Consider the following 16,988-nt stretch of genomic DNA (forward strand, 5'->3'; position numbering starts at 1 on the left):
AGGAAGTACAAAGGTCAGTTAGTGATATTTTTGCACTTCAGTCTTCCTTCCAGCCGTGCAAAACAAAAACTCAGTTAATTCATTTCATTTTTAACTCATCAAGTCTTTTGAGATATACCAGAACAGCAAATAAGAGTCCCGTCCCGTCAGCTCGATGTTCTCAGACATGAGAGACACGGGGGGACAAAGAAACGTCCTGGTTGGTCCAAATGTTGTTTTTTTTTAATGAAAAAGGGTAAAAACACAGTTTCCCTCCGTTTCTTTAATTCAGCAGCAGAAACACCAGCAGACGGTTTGTTTGTTTTCGTTTCCACTTCTTTCAATTTTATTGAAGCGCTCGTTCCAAAGTCGATCGCGTCCTAAAAGCGGTGAATACATCACGTACCCCGGAAGTTCAGACTTTTAGGGCTCGTCTGCAGGATACGAACAAACGTTTTCTGTGAGACTGAACTGAGATCGTCTTGAAATGTTCTGAAGCAGTTTTTAAAAACAAACCAAACTGGAGCAGAATGCAATCTGCCGGCAGGAGAGTCAAACACAATGAGATGTTTTTTATTAATATTCAAAAATTACATCAATGCAGCTCGTATTTCATCAAATGTTGCCACTTGTTTCTGCCACGAGGATCAGAAATATCAGATAATTCGTTATTAGTACTAAAAGGTTTTCTTCAAAGCATAGCAGTCGTTTGTTTCTGCTTTTTTTTATTCTGAACATTTATTCTCCCTGGAGGACGAGTTTTTCTAAGATTTGGTTGCAGAAAAAGGCAGGGGTCCGTGTTGAACCAAACAACAACAGCAACAGTCTCTTTTTTTTAATTTTCCTGTGAATTTAACTCACAAGATTGAGGAAACAAAAGAAATGACCGGTGCATTCTTCTTGAAACATGCAAAAATAAGTGCCGAAGCAGCATTTCCTCCAAGGTGCAGCAAACTGCATTACAGATCTAGTTGAAAAAAGCTGAATTTCAAACAAAAACATCTATATTTGGGCAAGTTGGTACAGAGTTAAAAGCCTAATCTGTAAGGTGCATAGTCAACTGAGTGCCTCTAAAGTAGACAAATCAATTTTTCTTTAAGACTTTCTCACACAAACACACTCTGTCCCACGGTTCACTGACTGCGATCTGAAAGAACGGCGGCTTTTCATTCATCCACAGATCAAAAAAACAATAAAAAAATGGCACGAATAATAAGGTGCTGCACACAGGTGTCCTGCAGGGGGCGCACCGGACTCAGGTACAAGATCGAGCCGCAGATAAAGTTTTCATAAGAATCTCTGAGTGACAAAGTGATGATTTTAATAAAGGGGGGTAAAAAATAAAGACCACAAAAAACTAACTGTGCTGCTAAATTATAAACTAAAACCGGAGCGGTTCTGGCAGAGATAATGTGTTTTTTTTTTTGTTTTAATTTGGATCATTTCTCAAATGATTTCCAACTGAAGCAGAAACAGTAGCTTATTTTAAACACACACACGCAAAACACTGTACCTTTGAGGAGTTCTCTGGAAATAAAAGAAAAAAACGGCACGTAATACGATGAAGATCTGAGGTTTTTCTCAACGTTTCAGTTGAACAGAAATGAATTATTAAGATGAGAGGAAAAAAAAAATCCCTTTCAGTAAAATGTGACGACATTCAATGTCCTCACGATTCCCCAGATTCAGAAATGACTGAATGTTTGGAAGCAAAACATAATACAGCCTGGTACTTCCCGAGTACTTAACAAGTCACTTCATAGTACAGCTTGGCATGTACCCAGTACTTAGTACACACTGGGTACCATATACATACCCACTGTGTTCCAAGTACCAGTAGCTGATGCTACTGTTGGCATGTACTGGAATATACGTACCCTGTATTTACCTGGCAAATACCAGGTACTTACCTGGGTTAACTTAATAAGTTATTTTATATTACAGCCAAGTACCTGGTACATACCCAGTACTTGCCTGGTAAGTGCCCGCTAAGTCCCAGGTAAGTACCAAGTACCAGGTACCTGCCTGATAAGTACCAGGTACCTGCCTGATAAGTACCAGGTACCTGCCTGATAAGTACCAGGTACTTGCCTGATAAATACCAGGTACGTGTCTGATAAATACCAGGTACCTGCCTGATAAGTACCAGGTACGTCTCCGGTAAATCGCGGCTGTATTGTGTTTTGCTACCTTGTTTTTTTTTCCTCTTCCAATCAAACGTCGCCTTGTAAATCACACACACGCTCACTATAGGTCACTTTCTTAAGATCGAGCACTTAATGGCTGTTTGTAAAGAACGTCGTCGTTCTACTAGCTGGGATCCGATGATTTGCCGAGTTCCACTTTGACTCCTTTCTCTCCCGCACCTGCACGCACAGGAAACAGAAGCAATGAACGGACTGGAGCTGGAACAATGGCAGCACAGCGGCGGCGCTCTTTGTGTCCTTTCAGTCCTTACCTGTTAAGTACTTTTCTTTAGCTCTGGCTCGCTCGTCTGCGTCGAAATACCACACAGTGATGGCATACCTGCAGAGACAGGAGACGAAAGCAGTGAGACAAACGGAGGGAGGGCGTGGTCTGAGCATGTGGGAGTGACGCCGACCTTGTAGCGAAGGCGGGCTGAACCTCATGAGGGTTCCGCCTGTCTGACCAGAACAGCAGCAGACGGTCAAATTTTGGCTCTATGTCAGCAAACTGGGATTTTCCTTCTGGGAAGATTCGTAGGAGGCCGCCGTGTTCCTGGGAGAAGAGAAGAAGAAGAAACGGCTTCACTGTCTGCACAAAGGAAGAGCGGGAAGCTCAATGAGAGTGGTTGGGTTTTTCCAGAGGCGACGGGAAACAAGGAACCCCATAAAGCAAGTCATAAAGAGACCCGAGCAACAATGTTCAGGTCAAAGGGCTGCCCGACCGCGAGCGCTAAGAGGAAAGCTGAGGATAGGAAGCAGCAGCGGCAGACGGCCTTCCTGAGGAGGGATAGGAAGAATAACCCACAGGAAAACTGCTCCGGTTGGATAAAGACCTGCAGAGTGAAAACGCAGATTGCTGTTGCCTTAAATGCTGCTTTGCAGATCGGCAGGAGCCTCTCTTCACACGCGATCTCGCAGTTCTGAGCAGTTCACACCCCGAGGCGGAGGGCTAATGATATTCCCATTTACTCCGAGCTGAATGAGGGGGAATACCGCCGCTGGGAGAGAATAAAACGAGGCACAATGGGGGTCGAGGAAGACCAGCGACACGCAATCAGTGCAAGGAATGCCGGTTTGATTTAAGGGCTGACAGGACCGCGTGACGCCGAGCGGTCGAGTCAGAGCGAACTGCATCATAAAACACGTTGAGAGCGACTTACAGCCAGTTTTGTGTTCGTTAGAGCCGATTATCTGTGGCCATCTTGTAATGGGTCGCAGACGTGCATCTAACAATTTCTGGAAGATTCATTCAAATCCATCCAGTGGTTCATGAGATATTTCGCTAACAGACTCAGGTAAGCACATATCTGGATGAAACTAAGCAGAACCAAATAAAAACCCACTCCATGTTCTTCTAAAGAACCGTCGAGGTTAGTTTCCTTCAAAACAACTCAAGGTTTGAACTCTGGGTCTGTTTTAAGCCTTCACCTGTTTCAGAGAGAGCCCTGATCTTCTGTAAACCTCGCCGGGAATCATAAACAATCCTGGTTTCTGCCACGTGACTTCCTTTTGTCACAGGTTCAACTTTCATGAGGGAGAACAGATTTTATTTGTGTTTAGAAAGAAAAAAAACTCCCAGTCTGAGAACTGATCTCGTCTTAAACTGAACCTTTTCCTTCAGTATTTTCTGCCAGTCTAGAATAAACTGAATCGCAGCAATAAAAGGTTTGTTTTAAAGCTTAGACTTCATTTCTTGCTCAGTACTTGTCGGATTTACTCTCCACTACGCCGACACTCATATATTTTTGTCAAGTCAGTCGTAGGAAGTGATCACCTGATCGACTGTTGCAACAAAAGGTCAAAATGTTTGTTTTAGCAGAAATATTTCCACACAACAAGGTTTTTTTTCCCTCTGCAACCAAGTCTTTGGTTTTTAGCAGTTGGATTTTTGAAGGAAAAAACTGAAAACTGATGTTAGAGATGAAACAAACGTCTCGCAGCTACATGAATTATAAGAAGCTGAAATCTACACGATGACTGACATCCAGAGGGTTTAACATGAAGTTGGCCCACTCTGCTTCTATAAGGTTCTCCACAGGTTGAGGAGAGTTTATGGCAGTTTTGGACCATTCTTCTGAAGCTCAGACTCTGATGTTGGACAGAAGGCTCTCAGTCCACTGGCTGGTCCAGTTCAGCTATGAAAGCTCCCACACTAACATGACAGGTGTTTCAGTTTCAGTAACTCCTGTACATCCAGTGATTATTTTAAGAGTTTTAATAAAACCACCCAGTGGCTGATGGGATATTTTGCTGACAGACACGAGCCAAAACATCATCTACCTCCTCCTTTCAGCCGGCGGGTGATACCAAACTTTAAAATATGCTTATTAGTTGGTTTTTGTGCTGCCTACGTCCTGAAACCCCCCCGGCGCCGTACCTTGGCATTCCAGTCTTTGTTAAGGTAATAAATGCAGGTGACGCAGCGCCCGTCGCCGTTGGGGTTGTCCACGTGGCGCACATAACCCGTTCCGTTTCCAGGGTAACACGCCACCATCGCCTGGAGAGAGAGAGAGAGAGATGGGAAAGTGTGATTAGCGAAAACAGACGCGCTGTGACACAAGCGCCAGCGTCAGGATTCTGGATGACGAGGCGTTACGGGAGGATCAAGGTTCTGCAACCTGTGGCTCTGGACCCACATGTGGCCCTTCAGACACTCCGCAGCGGCTCAGAGTTTATTTTTAAGCTGCATTAATCAAAACGTTTTGTGATGTGTGAATATTACAGATTCATCTTATTTACTCTAAATGCACCGTGACGATGACAGATGATTGCACTAAATTATCTACAAACTGCAGGAATCCTTTCAGTTTTGGGCTAATAGTTTGTTAGCATGTTGTTTTTTTTTAATTCTCCAAATCAATCAGAAGATTCCCATTTTTCCAACATATCTGGATCAAGTTGCTTCAAATGCAGAAAACCTAAAAAAGTGGATTTTAAAGATTTTATTGCATCAAAACTGATATTTAGAAAAAGAATTTGGTTTTAAATATTGTGAAAACTCAAACTAAAAAGCTCCAACAAAAACTGGGAAACTGTGACTTTCAGTAGATTAAATTAATAAAGATTAGTAATTTAAACTGCTGATTTATTTAATGTTGTCTTATTTAAAATGACATTTTAGTGTCTTTTTATTCCCTAAATGTAAAAAGACTATGTTTTCTGTCTAAAAATAATTTATTTGTTCTTTTGTCTTAAAAGGAACTCAATACAAACTAACAGGACGGCACAATATTAGGTTAATATTTGAGATAATATTGTTAAATATTGCGATGATCTTTATTGTTCAACAGTTTTTTTTGTAATATTGATAAATTTCTGATACGCCGCGCCGCCCTACAAACTATGAGATCAAACAAAAAAAAGTTTGCAGTTTGACACTTATTGATATGAAATACTGAAACGCAGGTCTGCGTTCAACGTAAACAACGATGCTGAAATAGCTGGTGTTGATCTGATGCCAAGTAAAGAGAAATGTGTTGACTTTTATCAGTGATATGCTCAATCTGAACACTTTCAGGACTAATAAATGGGTGATTTTTTGTTAATGAACTGATTGTTTGCATTTTAAACCCCAGGATAAATTTTAGGCTCAGATTAAAGGCAAATAAAAGAATAAAAGATGTGAGTGTAAGCATCAAATTCACTAAAATCAAATCAGTACAAAGAGGGGCATGTTCCAGATTCCTCCTCATCTTCTTCAGGTTCAATGGTGATGTTTTGCCATCACGCTGGCGTTGGTCTTTAATGGGAGTCTGTGAAACAAATATGGAGGAACCGGACAAGCGTACAACCTCGGGGAAAGGTGGAAATATTAAAGTAAATTCGCTGCTAAACGCAGAGTGCTGTCAAGAATAAATATTGGGGATGAAGCGGAGGCGGAGCAGCTTTTAGGAAACGTCTTTCATCTCTTTATCTGTGAACTTTACTCTACAAATCTGAGCATAAATACGAACAAAAACATCGAATCTGTCGGACTTCTGCACATTGTTCACCTATTTTCTGTCCCTTCGGTCGTTCCTGTGGTTGCTGGCAGACAGACATTTTTATTAAAGGACGCTGATTTGGTTTCTTACTTGAAATGAGTTTGTTTAACTTCATTTAGTAGGAAAGTTAATAAAAATGGCTGAAAGGCAGCAGAGGCCATAAAGACCCCGGCGGTTCGTTATGAAGTTAAACTCGTGAGAAAATAAGCCGGAGATATTGTGCAGCGTGATGACTTCCTCCTGCCTCTTCCTGCTCTAATAACACTTCCATGATCTGCCCGGCTGCTGGCAGCGGACACCTCCCCCCCAATCTTTAACTGGCTCCTGCATGCAGAAGTTTAATTGTTTGGCTTTTAGACCGAAGTGAAACGAGCAGAGAGCGAGCAGAGAGCAAGCAGAGCGACCCTCATCTGACGAGCTGAAGGCGAGTTCGTCCACATTCCTTCCTGAACGTGCATCAACACAAACCATAGCAACATTATTATAAACACTCGGAGGACGCTAAGCTTTTTAAGCTCATGTGTTAACGCGTTATCACAAAAAAAAAGACGAGGTTAATTTCTAACAGCGCTCTCGGGATCGTCCCCATCACGCAGACTTCGAGCTCGCCCCCTTTTTTAAAAACTTTGCCGTGCATCTGATCGCGGCTGCTTGCGTCAGTCCACATTGTGCTCACATCTTGTTGCGAGATGCAGGTTAGCGCTGGAATGCACAATATCAGGGCCTTCAAAGCTGGAAAACAACAGAACTCCGACATGAAGGGGAGGAGGAGGAGGAGATGCCTGGTCGGGTTTAAAAAACAACAACAACAAAACGTCTGCTGAGTGAAGGGCATGACAAAGGGCTTCCTGTCTGTACGATGTAATACAGTAGGTGTGTGTGTGTGTGTGTGTGAGGGGCGCAGACAGTGAAAGCAGGGGGCGGGGCTCCTGCGGCGGAGAGGAATGAACTGCTGTAAACTTTGACTCCTGGCCTCCCTCAGAGGGAGTAGTGTTTTAATGGTTGTGCTACGTGCGGAGCGTGGGGAAGGCTGCCCCTCCCACCCTGAGCCGCGAGGCTGGAGATGGGTCAAGTGTGTGTGTGTGTGTGTGTGTAGGACGGGGGGCGGGCTGGAATTAAGGTGAGAGCGCCTCGGCCGGACGCAGAAGTTTCACCTTTCACTTCCCCTAACTGGAAAGCTCCAAAAACAACTCTTATCTGCAGCAGAAAAAAGAAACTTTCCTTCGACGGATTTATTTATTAAAAGGCCACAAACTCCTCGAAGGAATGCATATCGCCCGCCACCTTCACGCCAGAGTTTCTCACTTTGATCACATCTGTGGAACTGACCGAGTTAGACAGGTTTGTGTTGTGGCAGCCATCTTGAATTGATTTATCCAGCGATCACTTTCTGAAAGTTCTGCTGAAACGTATGTTCATGAGCTATTCCGCTAAAAGACACGAGGCAAAAACATCGCTGTCCGCCTTCACCTTGTGAAAATGGCCGACAGTAAGCGTCCAAGGTGAGGAAGAGCTTATAACAAGAGGACCGCCATCATCATCATCATCATCTCTCCATCAGAAAACTGCCAGAGGAATCAAAATCCCAACAACAATCCTGAATACCTGTGGCCTTGACCTTTGACCCCGTGACCTTAAAATCAATAGGAATCATCCCTGACACGTGAGGCAGCAGAGTTGGAGCACAGACGAGGTTTTCAACCTGTGACCTTTGACCCCGTGACCTTAAAATCAATAGGAATCATCCCTGACACATGAGGTGGCCCCTGCCGGGACACGGCTGCAGAGTTGGAGCACAGACGAGGTTTTCACAAAGGGGTCACCTGTGACCTTTGACCTCATGACCTTTAAAGGAGACATTTTTATGCTCAGAGAAGAAACTGTCCACAGACGGCGCCTGGTTTATAAAAACACGTCAGAGTTTGTGATGCTTTCTGACCAACCCGGACGTCTTCAAACCTTTAAAAACAAAAACAACTCGGAGAATATTTCAAACAGGAGGAAAACTGGATGTTTTCACCGAACACTCGGAGGAGGAGCGAGCCGTTTAACTCCAGTCGGCCTTTCGTGTGATCGGGTCGTGACAACCTAACGAGCCGGAGCACACAGAACCGACACGTCACATCCCGGGGACGGATCGGGATCTCCTTCGGCCACTTCGCTCTTCTGCGTTCCGCCGCGGCGCTCATTAGGCGGATGACCTCGGCTCTCATCTTGTTTGTTTACATTCCACAGGCAGAGCTCGAGGGGCCGTCGGCGCTTTAACTGAAAATATAAAAAACACGCTGAGTCGGCAATCACGCCGTCGTTTTCCTGTTTTTATTTCATTTCTCCCACTCCTGCAGACTTTGCTCCATCTTAGGTTTAAAAACGTCAAAACGTTCGGCTCGTTCAGATTTTTGGGTTTTCTAACTTTTATGTGTTTCAAAATATTTAACTTTATTTATAATTTCTTCTTCCTCCCCCCACAGAAAAACACAGATCGCTTTAATTCCTTCAAAAACTTTCTCTTTAAAATCTGCCTCAGCTGCTGCCTCTGTTTTGTCCCTTCATGCTACTTTAATTAGCTTTTTGCTACTTTTAATTTCAACTAGCTTTTTGCTACTTTTAGATTTCAACTAGCTTTTTGCTATCTTTAGCTTGGGTTCTACTACTTTAGCTAGCGTTTGGCTACTTTTAGTTTTTAACTAACGTTTTGCCACCTTTAACTGAGCTATCCTTTAGCCTCTTTTAGCTTTACGCTCGCTTTTTGCTACTGTTAGCAAGCATTTTGCTCGTGCTAACTTATTTTAGCCATTTGTTAGCTTTTTGCCACTCGAGCCAAAATTAAAATTAAAAGCTAGAGTCGACTGTTAAAAATAAAATAAATTATTGATTTTAAGGAAAATTCATTAACACAAAAACCGACATTAATGGTAAAACTAAAACTGAGGTCATTTAAAAACATATCCATCTACAGCAGGTAAGATACTGATTGCTCCTAACTTTTAAGTCCAACTCAAAAATGCCAAAATTTCCATTTAAGTTTGTAATAAAGTTACATATGTTGTAGCGTAAAGAAGGTACGGTTAAAACGCTTTAACACTCATTAAATTATAAGCAGACTGTAGCAGGTTTGTTGCTCCTTAAACCTAATTAACTTTTAATTAAAAAACTATAGAATGGTTATAAATCCTTGTGGATATGAATAAAAATAAAAACGCTCTGCAGCTGGTCATGACGGATGAAATCAGTAAATTAATACATTTTAGCTCCGACTTCACAGCCAGAATTTGACTGTGTGAGCAGCTAAAGTTTTAGCTTTGGTTTCTGATTAATCCAAACAGACGTTCGGCGTGTCGGACATATTTACAGCTGTGACAGAGAGGAGAATATCCTCCTGTGAGCTGCGTGCTTTCACAGCGACTGTATGGAAAATCTGAAGCAGATATTTGGCGCTCGCTCCAGAAAGCCTCCAGCCCCCGTGTGTGAAAACAGCTGAAGTGTCTGTTCAGCCATTTTCCAGCACATTCTTCAGCTGATGCAGCCGGCAGGTCCGTAAATCTGAGAGGAACCAGCAGAGAAACGGCTTCTGTCCAGTCCCAAACTTCAGAGGAGTCCCGACCCGATCCCTCCCCGGGACGAGGGAGCCAAACAGCCGGTCCGGGTCACGGACCGGTCCAGGAGGAGAGGAAACCCCCATAAAGAAATGACCCAGTTCCCGTATGTTTACAGTCCGATGAGAACAATAGGAGGACATATATAAACTGCAGCATGTCGGACAGGAAACAGTTTCTGCTAAATGTTCTGAAAGGAGGCGTCAGAAGTCACCTGTCTTCTGTCTATAAACACGACCAACCCAGAAACCGCGAGATTTATCTGGAATATTATCCTCCCGACACGACCAGCCCGTGAATATGGAGACGTTTTTATTCCAGACGAGGCAGCCATGTATATCATGTGACAGTGGTGACGCATTAAGGTCTGAGCACGCCGCCAACAACACATCACCTCCAACAGGACGCTGAAATAAAAGAGCACAACTTGGGAAGAAATGCTGCACGAAAATAAGCTAACAATCTGACAGATAATCCTGCAGCACAAATGTGTGGAAATGCAGGAAAATACTGATTTCTGCTGTAAATTAAAATAAAATCTCCCTTTAATTCAAGTTTTCTAACAGGTTTATCCTTCAAAATAAACCTTTTTTCTCTGCCGGCTGCCGTAGAAACGGGAAATCCCTTCGTATAGTCACTGTGAAGCTCCCGACGACGTCCCCTCCAGATTCATAAAACCGGAAACCGAACCACCTTGTTGCCAGGTCAGGTGATAAATTTCGACAAACTCAGAATCGTTTTGAAGCGTCTGAGATGGAGAATTTTGAAAATAATAACAATATTGAAGGATTCTTCATAAAAAAAAGCTCATAATGTTCCTGCTATAATAGTCTAAGACCTTTACTCCACAGCTACGAAGACTTACAGTCAGATCAACAAGAAGCAACAGAAACAACACGAAGGAAAAGTAAAATGCAGATTTTTTGAACGGTGTGAGGAGTACCAACGTCCTTTTTCACACAATTACAGATTTTATTTGAAAATAAATCCACACGTTGATTAACATGAAGAGGGAAACAAAGAAGCATCAGACGAGGTGCCGGCCCGGTCCAGCTGGTACCGAAGGCAGAAGAAAACAAAAAGTGGCGTAAAGAGGCCTGGAGGACTTCCTCGTCTGCAAACTCTGAACTACTTCAAGATTTAGGTCAACAGTCAACTTCCTTACAGCCACCACGTGTCCATTCTGTGACGAGAAACAAAAATAACATCAAACCTCCTCGCCGGGTGGAGGACTTTGTCCAGAACCGTCTATTTCACAGACACGATGAGAGAACCTCGTTAACTTTCCCTTCATTCCAAACTTTCTTCTTTTTTTTTAGGCAAATCTAAAGTTAAATCACAGCAAAGGAGCATGAAGCGTTCTGCAGCTGGAATCGGCGTTTATTTCGAACATTTTCTTTCTGCTTTACGATGCTAATGAATGGAGCATTCAGCGAGTTGAGTCTGCAGAAAAAAAACAAACATGTCTCGCTGTTATCGATGTGAAATCAAACGAGAAGGGGAAACAGAAACAATGACATTAAATAACTGTTTGGGCATTTCCCCCCTCCGGCTCTTGTATTAGGAGCCGCGCCGGCATTGTGCCGCGTCCCTTTGAGCCACTGATCCTCGCGGCTTGCCGTCTGAGTGAGGAAGTTCTGGGTATCTGTGACTCAGAGGGCAGCTGCACAACAACACGACCTGAAAGGAGGTTTCCAGAGAACGGGTTTGTGCCTACCGAGAAGCAGCCGAGAGGGGGGGGACTGGACTAAACTGAACTGAACTGGACAAGCGGAGCAACCTAAAAATAACTCCATCAATCAGAGCTGGGAGTAAACACTGAAAACCAAATTCCTGCAGCAACCAGAAGCCAGGCTGGACTCTTCCACAATAAAACTACACCTGAGAGACTAACTTACGCTTTACTTTGAAGTAGCATCTGGGTGCAAAGATCTTTGTTCCTTTAAACTTAGCCTTTTTGTGCAAATATCTATAAACCCAACGCTGTCCACAGAGGTGTCCAGTCCTGGTCCTGGAGGGACGCCGTCCTGCAGGTTTTAGGTGTTTCTGAACGACTGAGTGATTAACGGGCTGAAGAGCAGAGAAACATCTAAAACCTGCAGGACGGTGGTCCTCCGGGACCAGGACCAGGACCGGACCCCGCAGCCATAGACACTTTCACAGACCACCTAAGCCGGGACTTAGACGCCTTCGGTGTGATTTCTGAACGGACTGAAGCGACGAGGAGTTAAAGCCGACCCACCCCTGATGCGTCTCTAAGCTGCTAAGGTAGAAACCGACACAAAATGGCTGACGTGTGAAAAGGTAAATCTCTGCAGCCACGAGATGAAACAGATTTATTTTCATGTGAAGTTTAGAAACAGAGGATTGTTAAACTGAGTTACTTGGTCAGGTTTTGGAAACGATACGTCACATTTAATGCGTTTGGTTTCCCGCCCTTTTTTTGGTTCTGTGACGCTCGCTCCATTTCTGAACGCTCACGTCTGCGCGGGACGAGGCCGGAGGCAGCAAAAAAAAGACGGACTGGTCTGCGTGGCCATTTTGTATTTTCGTGAAGGAGCATAATGACTCAAAAACAGAGCGGCAGATGGTTACGTCATAGCTTCACCACTTCCTGTTTTTGCTGTTTGGGTCACTGCGACGCAGACGCAGATGTGAGGGTGTTTCTCTTAACGTCCACCCTCACATCTGAGGACTTTAATTAATCTGCACCACTATAATCTACTCATCTGGTTAGAATTTGACTAAGATTAGGTCTAGGATCACCGGATAAAGGTAATAAATTAAAGAATATTTCAAGTTCGAAGTAAAGAAAGTTGAGAATCTGAAGCTTTTAGGTTTGATAATAATTGGACATGAACGGTTATCCAGTTTTAAAGAGTTTACTCCAGTAGTTTTCCAGATGTGGGTTAACCCTCCATGAAAATGAAGCCCATGGTTGAAAAACATGGCCGAACGGGACGGGCGCAGAGTCTCGGAGAGGATGTTGAGGTGGAAACACGAGAGCGAATCTGCTGCTGATCATCAAAGAGATAAATACTAGTATTACTGACTAAAGGAATAAAATACAAACGCAATAAGTACACAGGCACAAAATCGTGACATCTGTGTTTACTTTCCTTTAAATATCTTCACACAAAATAAAACACGTCAAATATTTGGAGCCCCTATCATGAATAATTCCTCTGAACTAAAAGAAATAAGGGAGCAACTAATATTTTAACGGGACGGTATCAAAATAATTTCATGTTGAGGGTAATTTGCTGGACTTTAAATGCAATATTTATGTTAGTAACTGAGCATTTTTGCATTTAATGCAAAACCAAGAAACCTCCATGGTTTGGGTGTTTTTTAAAAAAGGCTTTAGTTTCACTGTGATCCATCTGAATAGTTTCTTTTTCAAAAATAGCACCAAAAAGGGGTATTTTTGTGCTTTAAAAATAGCAACATGCCTCTTTACAGTATTTTCCCCCCAGGAGAGGAGGAGGAGGAGGAGGAGGAGGAGGAAGAATGCCTGGAGCAGCTCAGATCCTCCGGGGTCAGTTCCTTGAAACGAGGTCAAAGTGACCAGATCTGGTTTAAAAAAAACAAAATGGTAACCTTGGCAACCCAGCGGTCATCACAGAGACACGCCCACTTTGTTCTCCTGATGCTGGAAACGATCCGAGTCGCAGATCCTCCTTTCAGATTTTCATCGAAACGACGAAACAACCAGATTCAATCAATAAGCAGAAACGTTCAGGCACCAGCCGGGTCAGCTGTGGAACATCGACCCGTTATTGATGAACGATCCGGCCCGTTCTGCTCCACAAGGAGGTTTAGCATCTTCACGAACAATTCTTTCAGATACAGTTTATCTAAAATAAATAGATTTTTGTTTACCGGGCTGCGATACGCCGATGGGTCGTCTAAAAACAACGTTTGGATTTTTATTTGTTTTTTATTCATTCGGGGAAACAAATTAAATCTCCTTAAAAACTTGTTTTCATAGCTGGAGCGGTTGTTTTTCTTTCACTCAACTTGTTTTCTGTTTTATTTTATGTTTGACGTAAATTATGAAGCACTTTGGTCAACTTCTGTTTTAAATGTGCTTCACAAATAAATCTGACGTTCACGTCTGGGTTTTGATAAAACTGAAATAAAATTCTATAAAACTAACGATTTTCAGACATTTACTGAGCAGCAGAACGTTGTTACTGGAACTACATAAAACAGTGTGGTACTGGTACTACATTCAGTGGATTATACCTTTAATTATACCCCTACTGACTTATATTATTTAACACGGTCGTCTTATTGAGCTCATTGATTACTGAACATTCGCACCAACAGAAAATAGTAAGTCTGTTTCGTTCTGATCAGATTTAATCAGAGATAAAACTAAAATGAAGGCCAAAAAAACAACATTAAAAGACTTAACAAGCGGTTTTAAGCTGGACGATATTAAAGGTGTGTTTACCCCACGTAGGGTCGTGAAACACCAAAATGAGGATCTTTATAGACATTTATTCACTTTTCAAACCACTGCTGATAGATTGTTTCTAATCTAAGCGTTAAATTTGATAAAAAAGTGCCATTTTTAAGAGGGTAATAATAGTGTAAAGGCTGTCATTTTGTCTAGAATGTCTGATAAATTGGCCTTTTAGCCATTTTTAAATATTTGAAGCCTTAAAAAATTAATGTAACTGTTCTGAATATTATTTGTATTTTTACTTTAGGTTATGATCTGTAAAGGATTGCAAACATGGAAGATTTTGAATCGAAATGTAAAAAAATCTGTGCTGCCGCTTTAACATAATCATTAAAGTTTCTGCGTTTTCTTTTGTCCCAGCGGAGTTGCCGTAGCTTCCTGTCGTAGAAACGCGCGGCGGTAAAGCTGAGTGTTTTCACACTTTCCTTATATTTTAGTTGAAATAATCACAACTTTCTATCAATGACTGAAGCGTTTCTAATCATGACGCTAATTGTGCTAGCATCTATGCTAATTGTTGGTCAGCTGCGGGTTTTTATTTTTACTTTTATTAGGCAAGAAAAATATCAGTGTTTAGTTAAGTTTACATAAACTACAGTTGTTCAAGTTTCAAGATAAACAAAATGAATCATTAATCGTTTTATAATTGAACAGCAGCCCTCGGAGTCGTAATTGGAGAAAAAAACCCAACGGGGTGCCGGAACTTTCCCGCCATAATGACTTCCCTTAAGAAAAGTACAGCAGGACAGACTCTAATCCTGGTTTTGGCTCGCAGGCACGTGAGCTTCAGGATCGTACGATTCATTTATTGCTGCCGGTGTTATTTGGTGGGAAATAATGGTTTAAACTGGTGGTTCTTAAAAGTTGGGGTCGTGGAACATTAACTTTGGGGTCCTGAGATGATTTCCAGAAATTAAACTATCTTTTAAAATGACCGCTGACAAGATAGTTGCCTTTAGTCGTGACATGGAAAGAAAATTATGGGTAATGGTAATATTTGCCAACTGGAGGACGGTCAGGGTTTGGCAACAGTCGGTTCCTCTGCCTGAACGTCTCACGGACGCTCTAACGCAGGTCAACCACGCTCAGCTCTGTTTACGCTGAGTGCATACCCGCATTTTCAAACAGCACCATGTTATACATTTCAGGATAGTCCCTTTAAATGTTTTATTCTGTAGTTTGCGATGAGTAGATCTGAGGGATATAGTGTTTCTGACGGTTACATTTAGCTCCATGAAACTAGTTTTTGGTGTAAATATTGTGCTTTTGAAGAGCAGTAACCCAACGGGACACCTTGGTTTCACCTGGGGAGCGTAAGGTCACGATGCTGGGCTCATTGTAACCTCTGAGAAAATGTGCATGTGTGTGGGATGCCAGCAGCACTTTCAGTTTTGTTCTTGCAGACAGGAGGCTTTCTGTGTGGAAACCGTGAAACCAACAGGAAGGAGGGGTCAAAAGTTCACAACGTGGGCGCGTGCCGACCTCTACCTGCTGAAATACCCACCTTTGTCCTTCCATTGATGGTGTAGTTTCCCAGTTTGCCGTTACAGTGTCTGATGATGTCGTCCATGCGGCTCATGAGGAACCGGATCTTCTCGCAGCCGGCCTCCCTCCCCTCAATCCACGTGATTTTGTCCCCCCGGATGTCTTTGGTGGAGTCGCTCTTCTGGCTGACCAGCTGCCCGTCCGTGAACCGGCCCGTTTTGTACAGGGCCTTGACGTCCCCGAGGATGCTGAGGCCGGTGTCCGCGCCCAGGAAGCTGTCCACCACGCAGATGCCGTGCTTGTTCATGCACGGGACGATGCACTCCGTGGCGAGCTTCTGCGGGGACAGCTTGTTGGTCTGCCCGTTGGGGGTGGCTTCCCCGGCCCCGTCCCCGTCCCCAGGCGCCTCCGGGTCGGACGTGTTTGCCTGTCCGGGGCTCCTCGGTTCCCCGGTCCCCTCGGGAGCCGCCTTGTCCTCCTCCGGCCGCCCCGGGCTCGGTTTGAGGAGGACACCCGCCCTGTCCGCCTCCTTGCAAATGAGCTTGTGCTTCTTCCAGTCCTGCTTCTGGTGCTCCTTGCTGCAGTAGAAGGAGCTCCGGCACCTACCGCACTTGAGGAGGTTCTCCATCTTCCCACAGAGTTCGCAGTACTGCCGGTCCCGGTCCAAATCGCTCTGCTGCTGCTGCTTCTCCATGCTGTGAAGTTGTTACGCTGCTCCTTTAATTCAGATTCTTCACACGCGCCCCGCTAACCGTCTGGGGGAAAAAACAGCCTCTCTGGTTCGCTACGCCGAGCGAAACGGGGGAATAAAACTCAAAAACTCGCCATTTTGTCACACTCATTTCATCTCTGAATGTTCTACCAGTGAATTGACACCACAATGTGCGTCCAGGGACGAGGATTCAAAGGTGGGTCGAGGTCTTCGGGAGGCATTTCAGCAGGCTAGCTGTCTGCGTCCGTGTACTGCATGGCGCAGGCGCAGCAGCGCGTGCTGTTTTTGCCTGTGGCCCCGCCCACTCTGATGTCTAAACACGAGCGCCGCCTCCTTGCTGCGTCGCCTTCAGGAACTGTCGAACAAATGAAAAACTGTTGAGAACACGTGGAAGCTATTTAAACTTTATTAACTTCAATCGATTAGGCAACTCAGCACTTAAATTAGCTCGGCAAATAAATTATAAGCTAACACAAAAATACCCTAAAAGGTATATTTTATAGTTTTAACACACAATCTCTATTTTAAACGTTTCACTCCACGCAAGCTAATAAAACTTATTAACTTACTATGCTT

At 43.6% G+C, this 16,988-nt stretch overlaps 1 protein-coding gene across 1 annotated transcript; it reads right to left on the reverse strand.

Moving 5' to 3' along the window:
• Positions 1-526: 526 nt before the first annotated feature.
• On the reverse strand, positions 527-16,704 carry egln1a (egl-9 family hypoxia-inducible factor 1a). The gene is made up of 5 exons (XM_017424360.3): positions 15,720-16,704; positions 4,543-4,662; positions 2,582-2,718; positions 2,438-2,505; positions 527-2,345 (listed from the first exon to the last, which is right to left on the reverse strand). The coding sequence occupies exons 1-5, from the start codon at positions 16,392-16,394 to the stop codon at positions 2,290-2,292; spliced, it is 1,056 nt and encodes a 351-aa protein (XP_017279849.1). The 5' UTR covers positions 16,395-16,704; the 3' UTR covers positions 527-2,289.
• Between the last annotated feature and the right edge of the window lie 284 nt (positions 16,705-16,988).

Source organism: Kryptolebias marmoratus, linkage group LG22 (assembly GCF_001649575.2).
Source record: "Kryptolebias marmoratus isolate JLee-2015 linkage group LG22, ASM164957v2, whole genome shotgun sequence".
Classification (NCBI taxonomy): domain Eukaryota; kingdom Metazoa; phylum Chordata; class Actinopteri; order Cyprinodontiformes; family Rivulidae; genus Kryptolebias; species Kryptolebias marmoratus.

What these genes read in the sequence shown, in the direction of transcription:
- egln1a (XM_017424360.3), bottom strand. Translation starts at nt 16,394, where the DNA reads ATGGAGAAGCAGCAGCAGCAGAGCGATTTGGACCGGGACCGGCAGTAC. An exon ending in CCATCAATGGAAGGACAAAG is followed by an intron (nt 4,663 to 15,719) that starts GTGGGTATTTCA and finishes CTCTCTCTCCAG; the next exon opens with GCGATGGTGGCGTGTTACCC. An exon ending in TAAAGAAAAGTACTTAACAG is followed by an intron (nt 2,346 to 2,437) that starts GTAAGGACTGAA and finishes CTGTGCGTGCAG; the next exon opens with GTGCGGGAGAGAAAGGAGTC.